The sequence below is a fragment of the Zootoca vivipara genome, chromosome 14 (assembly GCF_965207765.1).
Source record: "Zootoca vivipara chromosome 14, rZooViv2.hap1.1, whole genome shotgun sequence".
Lineage (NCBI taxonomy): Eukaryota > Metazoa > Chordata > Lepidosauria > Squamata > Lacertidae > Zootoca > Zootoca vivipara.
In genome coordinates, this window is record NC_142597.1 from 45,614,030 (window position 1) to 45,623,096 (window position 9,067).

General features: G+C 47.6%; 1 protein-coding gene across 3 annotated transcripts; it reads right to left on the bottom strand.

Annotated features, from left to right (window-relative positions):
• Nucleotides 1–185: 185 nt before the first annotated feature.
• On the bottom strand, nucleotides 186–8,745 carry LOC118097221 (uncharacterized). Of its 3 annotated transcripts, XM_088658082.1 has the most exons (7): nucleotides 8,625–8,744; nucleotides 5,813–6,000; nucleotides 4,198–4,347; nucleotides 3,710–3,803; nucleotides 1,898–2,044; nucleotides 718–813; nucleotides 186–592 (listed from the first exon to the last, which is right to left on the bottom strand). In XM_088658082.1, the coding sequence occupies exons 2-7, from the start codon at nucleotides 5,933–5,935 to the stop codon at nucleotides 435–437; spliced, it is 768 nt and encodes a 255-aa protein (XP_088514208.1). In that variant the 5' UTR covers nucleotides 5,936–6,000; nucleotides 8,625–8,744; the 3' UTR covers nucleotides 186–434. The 3 variants fall into 3 exon arrangements, with proteins under 3 accessions (XP_088514208.1, XP_034995840.2, XP_088514209.1); XM_035139949.3 differs by lacking the exon at nucleotides 4,198–4,347 and having other exon boundaries at nucleotides 8,625–8,745; XM_088658083.1 differs by lacking the exons at nucleotides 186–592; nucleotides 718–813 and adding an exon at nucleotides 1,568–1,693.
• Nucleotides 8,746–9,067: the final 322 nt, after the last annotated feature.

Here is a 9,067-nt window from a genome sequence, read left to right on the forward strand (position 1 = left end):
CACCCTCCTCTCCCCACAACATCCCCCTCTCCCCTCTTTTAAAAGTGACCCGAGTTTCTGTGCCCCTCATGTCCTCCGCCCAAGACCTCATTGCTTTTTTTTTAATGCAACATGGAGCACTTCGTACAAGACATCAACGCTGGATGACCCTCGGGGGTCCCTCCGAACTAGGAATCTAAGTTTCATCGATTCAGCGGGTGGTTTATTAACTACACTGGGGCAGAAGAATACGGAGAAGGAACATTTTTCTGATGGAGTGCCAGATAAGCTGGAAGGCATGGAGGCAAGATTCCCAAACTGGTCTCTGAGTCACACGCTTGCAGGATCCTGGAGGTTTATGACCCGGGAAGCAGGCGGAGCTTGCCTTTCTTGGGATGCCATGGGTCTCTGCGGGGTGCCTTGGGGGGCGTGCATTTACCTGTGTGCCTTCCCCACTACTGCGGTCCTTGGTTGGAGTTGAAGGCGTGGAAGGAGTCCAGCCGGTGAGCGTTGAACTGGGGCATCAGTTGGGGGGGCACGCAGTGTGCCCACTTGTAGCGGTCTTTCAGCCAGAGCCCACCCTCGCTGTCCTCCACGCAGATGGCAGCGATGCCTGCAGGCAGGTTGGGGGAAAGGCAGCTTCAGAGCCAGGGTAGACTGCTCCTGCAGCTGGAGGCTCTGCCCACCCATCCGCCGCAGCTCTCTTGAGCTCCGGCTGCCTGCTGCTCCCTGACCCACCTGCCACTAGGCCGCCTTGTTCCTCCACCAGGTGGATGGCGCCCCGCATGGTGCCCCCGGTCTCGACCCACTGGTCCACCAGCAAGACGCGAAGGCCTGGTCAGAAAGGGGGCAGAGGGCAAGGTGGGGTTAGTGTGCCAAGTTCCACCCCACCCCGTTCCTCACCTGTGATCTTAAAAATAAATAAATAAATGTGGATCTGGAGCATAGCTAGGAAACCTCAGAAGAGCCCTGTAGTGCTGGATCAGGCCCAAGGGGCCTGCCACATGGCAAAAAGAGCATCTGGGGGGAATTTCGGGAAATCGGGAAAATTTTGGGATTTTGAGGTTGATTGCCAACAACTTTTGAGTTTCTTTTCCCAGAAAAAGCTCCATTGCTTTGAGTTTCCCGGAAAAAAAATCTCAATATCTTTTGTGTCCTGAGTTTTACTTCTAGAAATATGGCAACCCTACCCAATGGGAAGCCCACAAGCTGGACCTGAGCGCAATTCTCCAGTGTCTATATTCGCAGATAGACTGCTGCTGGGCATGGAGGTTCTGCAATGCCAATAGACCTCCATAAGAAGAACTTGGATGGATCAGGCGAGTGGCCCATTGAGTCCAGCCTTCTCCCAGGGGCCAACCAAGTGCCCCAGAGAGATGCCCCTAAGCAGGAGCTGAGCTCAAGACCCCTCTTCCCTCCTGTTATCCAGAGGGGTTTCTGCCTCCCATTAGCCATTTATAGCCTTCACCTCCATTAATTTGTATTTATAAGTGCAACAGAAGACTCTGCCCACAGGGAGGCACTCAGGGCAACTGCAACACTCTCCCTCCTCAGCCTGCAAAGGCATTTACTGCCTCCGACGGAGGAGGGCGTAGATGGATCCCAGCTCCTGTCGATCCCAGTGGCCAGCATGCTCAGTGGTCAGTGGGGATGGGTACCCAGCCCTGATCCTGTCTCTCTGTGTGTAGACATCAGTTCCTTTGGGGAGGGAGATCTGGACAAGGGGAAATAATAATAATAATAATAATAATAATAATAATAATAATAATAATTTCAGGAAGTTTCTAATGTTTGACGTTTAATTATGTTTTTATGTGTACTGGAAGCCACCCAGAGTGACTGGGGAAACCCAGCCAGATGGGTGGAGTGGGGTATAAATAATAAAATTATTATTATTATTATTATTATCTCTGCTCACCTGGCGAGATGGCATCAGCCCGCATCTCCATCACCTTCTCGCGACCCTGGTAGTCCTTGTAATGCTTCGAGAGGGTTTTCACGCACAGGTGCCCAGCTTTCCGTATGGCCAAAAAGCCCTTCTGGAGGGTGTGGGCGATGGCAGCGCCTGAGGGCGAGTTGAGAAGGGCAAAAGGGATGCCCACCTGAATCGTGAGATATCGCGCCATGCCCTCCCTATCCCCAGCCCCAAATCTATTCATTTTGTTTTCATCAAACTTATTTGCAGGGTTCAATCCTGCTTGGGAAATACTCCAGAGTCCTTTGCCATCATGTTGGGAATGCAGAATAGAGGGAATGCCCTCTGCGTGTGCTCAGAGGCATTTTTAGGAACATGAGAACAACAGAGGAGTCTTGCTGGATCAGGCCAAAGGGGACCCATCCTGCTCTCCCAACCAGATAATAATAATAATAATAATAATAATAATAATAATAATAATAATAAATTTTATTTATACCCCGCCCTTCCCAGTCAAAAACCGGGCTCAGGGCGGCTGACACCAACAGAACCACAATAAAACATAAAAACAATTAATTAAAATACAGATCAAAATACAGTATTAAAATTTAAAGTGCAGCCTCATTTCAATGTCCCAAAGGGAAACTTGCAAGGGAAATCTGAGCCCAGGAGCCCTCTCCCCTCTCCCTTCCTGCAGTTTCCAGCAACTGATTTTTCAGAAGCATTCTTGCCTTTGACTATGGAGCCCACAGCACAGCCATTGTGTCTAGGAGCCACCGATAGCCTAGTAATAGGGTTGTCAAATTTGCAGATGACACAACCGTGATCGGGCTCATCTCTGATAAGGAGGGTGAAAGGGACTATAGAGATGAGGTGGAGCGGCTGACAGAGTGGTGCAGAGTCAATAACTTGCTCATAAATACAAAGAAAACAAAGGAGCTTGTGGTGGACTTTAGGAGACAGAAGAACGAGGTCCAGCCACTTTTGATTGACGGAATCTGTGTGGAGAGGGTAACAACCTTTAGATTTCTAGGCATTGAGTTACAGGAGGATCTGTCCTGGAGTGTTAATACAAGGGGGCTTGTGAAGAAGGCGCAGCAGAGACTGTACTTTTTGAGAATTCTAAGGAAAAACCATCTTCCACAAAAGCTGCTGCTTGCCTTCTATCCCTGTGCCATACAGAGCGTGCTCACGTACGGTTTATGTGTGTGGTACGGAAGCTGTACTTCCCAGGACAGAGCAGGGCTGTGTAGAATTATTAAAACAGCAGAGAGCATTATTGGCTGCTCACTCTCCACCTTAGAACAAATCTATACCACCAGGTGCCATAGAAAAGCACTAGATATATCAAGAGATCCAACGCACCCTGGTCACCATTTCTTTCAGCTCCTGCCATCGGGACGGAGATATAGAACAATGCAGGCAAGAACGAGCCGTCTCAGGAACAGTTTCTTCTCTAGAGCAATTTTGGCCTTAAATGGAAAGTCTGGGCTTTGAAGTCATCTTATTTTACTTGTTATTTTGTATCGTATTTACTGTTTTTGATGAGGTCTTGTAGTAATTTTGGGTTATGCTGAATGCTTTATCTGAGTGGATGTAGCAACCGAGTAATTTCGGGGACAATGACATTAAATATTATCTTATCTTAGCCCTCTCCTCCTCTGTGGCTTTGCCCAACCCACTTTTAAAGCCACCCAGGGCAGTGGACATCCTGTGGCAGGGAGTTCCACAGTTTAACTCTCCACTGCATCTCTATCCCCTGGATTGCTTCTGCCTTGCTCTTTGCTCCCTGGCCAAGCCTGGCCCCCGACTCACCTAGGATGAAGCCCATTGCGTCAATGCCAGCAACCAGGTCGATGGGGTCGCCCCGAAAGGTTTTCAGGAGATCTTCCACGCAGTCCTGCAAGGCCTGGCGAGATCAGAGAGGAAGGGAGAGTGATTGGGGGAGCTTCCCTACTAACGGGAGCTTCCAGTTACCATTCTAATTCTGTGTATTCCCAATACAGTATTAATGTGTATCATTAATCTCTATTATTACTATATCCCTAAAGACAAGGTCAGCGTCTTTTTATATCTCTCGCTTGCACTACTGCAATGCGCTCTATGTGGGGCTACCTTTGAAGGTGACCCGGAAACTACAACTAATCCAGAATGCGGCAGCTAGACTGGTGACTGGGAGTGGCCGCCGAGACCACATAACACCGGTCTTGAAAGATCTACATTGGCTCCCAGTACATTTCCGAGCACAGTTCAAAGTGTTGGTGCTGACCTTTAAAGCCCTAAATGGCCTCGGTCCAGTATACCTGAAGGAGCGTCTCCACCTCCATCATTCTGCCCGGACACTGAGGTCCAGCACCGAGGGCCTTCTGGCGGTTCCCTCGTTGCGAGAAGCCAAGTTGCAGGGAACTAGGCAGAGGGCCTTCTCGGTGGTGGCGCCCGCCCTGTGGAACGCCCTCCCAACAGATGTCAAAGAGAAAAACAATTACCAGACTTTTAGAAGACATCTGAAGGCAGCCCTGTTCAGGGAGGCTTTTAATGTTTAATAGATTATTGTGTTTTATTCTTCTGTTGGAAGCCGCCCAGAGTGGCTGGGGAGACCCGGCCAGATGGGCGGGGTATAAATAATAAATTATTATTATTATTATTATTATTATTATTATTATTATTATTATTATACACAACAGCGGCCGCAAGAGTACTTGTGGCCAAAAACTGGAAGGGTGAGAAGACTCCCTCAATGTCAGTGGCAACTTAAATTCTGCAAATATATCGAACTAGCCAAGATGACAGCGTCGATTAGAATGCAATCAAAACAAGAATTAAGAAAGGAATGGAAGGGCATTGAATAATATATTGTACAATATTACTTCGATGGAAATCTTTGGATAAGTATTGATTGAGTTCATTAAGCTAAAATGCACTGATTCTAGAATAGAGGATTGATTAGTGTGATGAATAAATACGAACACAATGATAGAGTTTTAATGTAGCGAGAAGGACCTCGTGCAAGTGGGACGTCACATGGGTATTTGGATAAATAGTGAATAGGGTGTAGGGCTAGATGTGGGGAATCCGTATATTTAATATAATATAAGTTATGTACAGTACTGAAATTGTACAGTAACTAACGTGTAATATGAAATAAATAAATAAATAAATAAATAAATAAATAAATAAAGGGAGGGAAATCTCTATTAATACTATTTTGTTGTTGTTAGTGTGAGTGTGTCATTTTTTCATTTATTCTGGGAGCCTTTTTTCATTTATTCTGGGGGAAGCGGAGATGAACAAATTCCTATGGCCCACAAATAACCCAGAGATGCATTTTGAATAAAAGCACATGTTCTACTCATGTAAAAACACGTTGATTCCCGGACCATCCGTGGGCCAGATTGAGAAGGCGATTGGGCCGGATCCGGCCCCCAGGCCTTAGTTTGCCTACCCCTGCCCTAAGCACAGGCTTATTTTGTTTAATGGTTAATCAAGCCCTGACAACAGCCCTGTGAGGTAGGTTAGGCTGAGAGTCACACCCAGGGAGAGTTTCATGGCTGAGAGGGGATTTGAGCCCTGGTCCCTCCCAGGTCCCAGTGCTCTAACCACTACACCGCATTACCTCTTATCCTCTCCCACCTGAGAGAGGCCCAGTCCCACACCAGGCTCTCACCTTACAAAAATCTACTTCTGTCCATTCACTTCCACTCCCCCCCCCACTGTAATCTCAACTCCTGATAACAGACTCTGTAGAGTTGGAAAGGGTTCTGTGGGTCATCTAGTCCAACCCCCTGCAGCGCAAAGTGGGGCTCAAACCCGCAACCCTGAGATGAAGAGTCTCCTGCTCTACCCGACTGAGCTATCCTGCAGTCCATCAGATACAAAGGTCAACCTCCTGCCCCAGAAGTTGTCCGCAGCCTCCCTTACCTGTGGGTGGCAGTAGAGGCGGGAGGGGTCCAGCCAGGCGAAGCTGGGGCCTTTGATGTTGGGGGCCATTAGCCCCAAATACCAGGCCTGCTCTCGTGGGTCGGGGACGTGTTTCAGATCCATGGAGACGTGGTCAGGGTCAGCAGATGGAGGAGAAGCTGTAAGGGAATTTGGGGGGGGGGCTGGGGCTGGAGAAGAATAAATTCAAAGAGATGCTTTCTATCGCAAGGCTCCTCGAGTGCCACTCAAAACTTTGCATCAATTGGTGTGGAGACTCTCCTCTTTCTCATTTCCTTGTGCGCTGCCTTTCCAGAGTTAAGCCACGTGTCAAAAAGTCTTCGCAGTCCCCTCTAACAGCTGCAAAGACACATTTAAGCATCGCTGAGAGAATCTCAGTAAGTCTGCGAGAGAATGAAATGATCCCCGCACAGGGAAGTCTAACAATAAAGGGATGGAAAATAAAAAAAATTCCTTCAGTAGCACCTAAAAGACCAACTAAGTTTTTATTTTGGTATGAGCTTTCGTGTGCATGCACACTTCTTCAGATACACTTGAAACAGAAGTCAGTCCCTTATGTATATACAGAGGGTGGGTGGGTGGTGGGTGGGAATGGGTGATGGGCTGATGGGAGTGGTAAACCTGTAGATGGTTGTTAACGACTGCTGATGACTGCAATTGGTCCTGCGGGGGGGAAAGCAAGGGCTGAGGCGCTAAAGAAAGCTTGATCATGCATAATGAGATAAGAATCCAATGTCTTTGTTCATCCCAGGTGGCTCCATGGTTTTAAGCTTGGTAATGAGTTCCAATTCTGAAACTTCTCTTTCCAGTCTGTTCCTGAAATTTTTCTGTAATAAAACAGCTGCTTTGAGATCTTGTATAGAATGCCCTGGGAGATTGAAGTGTTCTCCTACCGGTTTCTCTGTCTTGTGGTTCCTGATGTCAGATTTATGTCCATTTATCCTTTGGCGTAGGGTTTGGCCTGTTTGTCCAATATAGAGAGCTGAAGGGCACTGTTGGCATTTGATGGCATACACAATGTTAGAAGACGAGCAATTAAATAGTCCTGAGATGGTATGTTGGATGTTGTTGGGGCCAGTAATGGTGTTGTCCGGGTGTATGTGGCAGCAAAGTTGGCATCTGGGTTTATTGCAGGCTCTGGTACCAGTGTCCATGTTAAAGGGATGGAACTGACCTTCATGAGGACTAGATTCTTTCTTGCTAGGAGCATCTGCTTTGCATGCAGAAGGCTCCACATCTCCAAGTCTGCAGAGCTGTGTGAAACCCTGGAGAGCTTCTGCCAGTCAGTGCGGACAATATGGGGCTATACAGACTCTACACTCTGACTCACTCTGGGGCAGCTTCCGATTTCATTTTTTTTGCGGGGGAAAGTGACCATTATGCAGAATCATGATGACTAGAATATTTCTCTTGGGGGCTCAATGGCAGAACAAGAGGTCCACATCCTGGCTCAGGGCTCTTCTCTAATGACCGGCTAATTGAGCAATTCATCCTGATTCATTTGTGGGGACATTGCAGCAGAACAAGAGTGACTTATTTATTTCCTAACAATTACCCATCAGTTTATTGGGGGTTGGGGGAATCTCTCAGAGCAGTTTACAAAAGAGCTAAAACAAAAACATTAAGTTGGTGGACTAAGCCGAAATGGCAAAATTAACTGGGAAACTCGGGAATCAAGAAGACAAGAAATTTAAAAAAAGAGTGGGAAATGTTTATAACGTATATACAAAATAATTGTAAACAGGTCAAAACATTAGCAGGGTTTTAAATACACTTGTAATGTAACAGAAGGCATAGGTAGTAACTTAGGAAGATGAAAAATTGGAGAAGCATTGATAAGCAGTTGAAAATAGAATCAAAAGGACCCAAGGAAGGGATGGGGGGGGGGGGAAGTCAGGAGATTCAGAGTAATCTCAATATTTGGATTTTGTACTGCTTTTTGATGGTTGGTTGCTTATTTATTTATATATTTTTGAAAACCAAATAAAAAGGTTATAAAAAATAGAAAACTGGGGGAAAAAACCAATAACATTATCAATCACAAAAATTAACAACAACAACAATAATCTAAGCTTTCGTAAAGTTAAAATAACAATAGACTGAAAAGAGATTAAGATTTGCCTCAACTTTCTAAACAGCTGGGTAGTCTTGACTAAAGAAAAGTAGTTTAGCCAAAAAGAGGGCGGCAAAAAGGTATCAACAGGCAGGGAGTTCCAAAGTTTAGGTGCTGCCACAGAATTGTGGACTTGGAAGGGGTCATGAGGGTCATCAAGCCCAACCCCCTACAATGTAGGAACTTTCTGCCCAACGTGGAACTCGAACCCATGACCCTGAGATGAAGCGTCTCCCGCTCTGCCGACGGTGCTATCCCAGCGGAGTTATCGCCCGCTTCCCAGCCTGTCACGCCCGATCCCTTTCCTTCCTTCTTGCGAAAACAGTCCAATCTTTTCAGGGAAGCGAGATGGTTGTGCAAGAACCCCGCCCCTCCCCAAACCGCCTATATCACCTCCAGCTGGATTTGCTGGGTTGAAGCTTGAATGCTGCGTGGAAACAGCAACAGTCTGGACGTTTGGTGTGGATTTCTTAAAGGAGGGATCCAATGTGGGCTGGATCCTGTTCCGTCCTTGCCTGTGGGTCTCTGCTGTCCGAAATAAATACATAAAAGCCCCTCCCGCCTCCCACTCCATTAAACCCAACATTTCCCAAATGTCAGAGGCAGCCCCAGATTTCCCTGGGGGGGAGAAAACAGCCCACAGCTCGCTCATTCCCATTCCCCATGTGGTGTGTCCAGTACCTGGGAGAGGAGAGGTCAGTGTCCGCAAGAGTCCGATCTCTGCCTCTCCCCAGGCCTCTTCCGGACGGAGACTCAGGCGTTGTTTTCTCCTGGGAGGCCAAAGGTGCTACTGGATCCAAGCGGAGGGACGGAGGGAGGAGGGCCTTGGTGCCACAGACAGTGACAGCTGGGGAAGCCCAGCCCTTGCGTGGCCGGGGTCCAGACTCCAGGGCCAGCTCCGGCCTCACAATTAAAGCTATTCACAATTCATTCACCACGAGGAGCCCTGGAGGGGGAGAAAACAACAAGGGAGGCCCCGAGAAGCAGCGGAACAGGAGTAGGGGTCAATCCAGTTGGTTGGGAGGCCTTGCAACAAACGGACTTTCCTCAAAAGATCGGACTTCTTCGCGATAAGGAAAAGCAGCGGAGAAATGCTGCCAGCCAGTGTTGGCAGCATGGAGCTA

Bases quoted from the DNA above. Each gene is read 5' to 3' on its own strand.
- LOC118097221 (XM_088658082.1), bottom strand. From the start codon at position 5,935: ATGGATCTGAAACACGTCCCCGACCCACGAGAGCAGGCCTGGTATTTG. The intron at 4,348-5,812 runs GTAAGGGAGGCT...ATCTGTTGGGAG, and splicing joins GCCTCTACTGCCACCCACAG to GGCGTTCCACAGGGCGGGCG. The intron at 814-1,897 runs GTGAGCAGAGAT...CTTTCTGACCAG, and splicing joins GGCTGATGCCATCTCGCCAG to GCCTTCGCGTCTTGCTGGTG.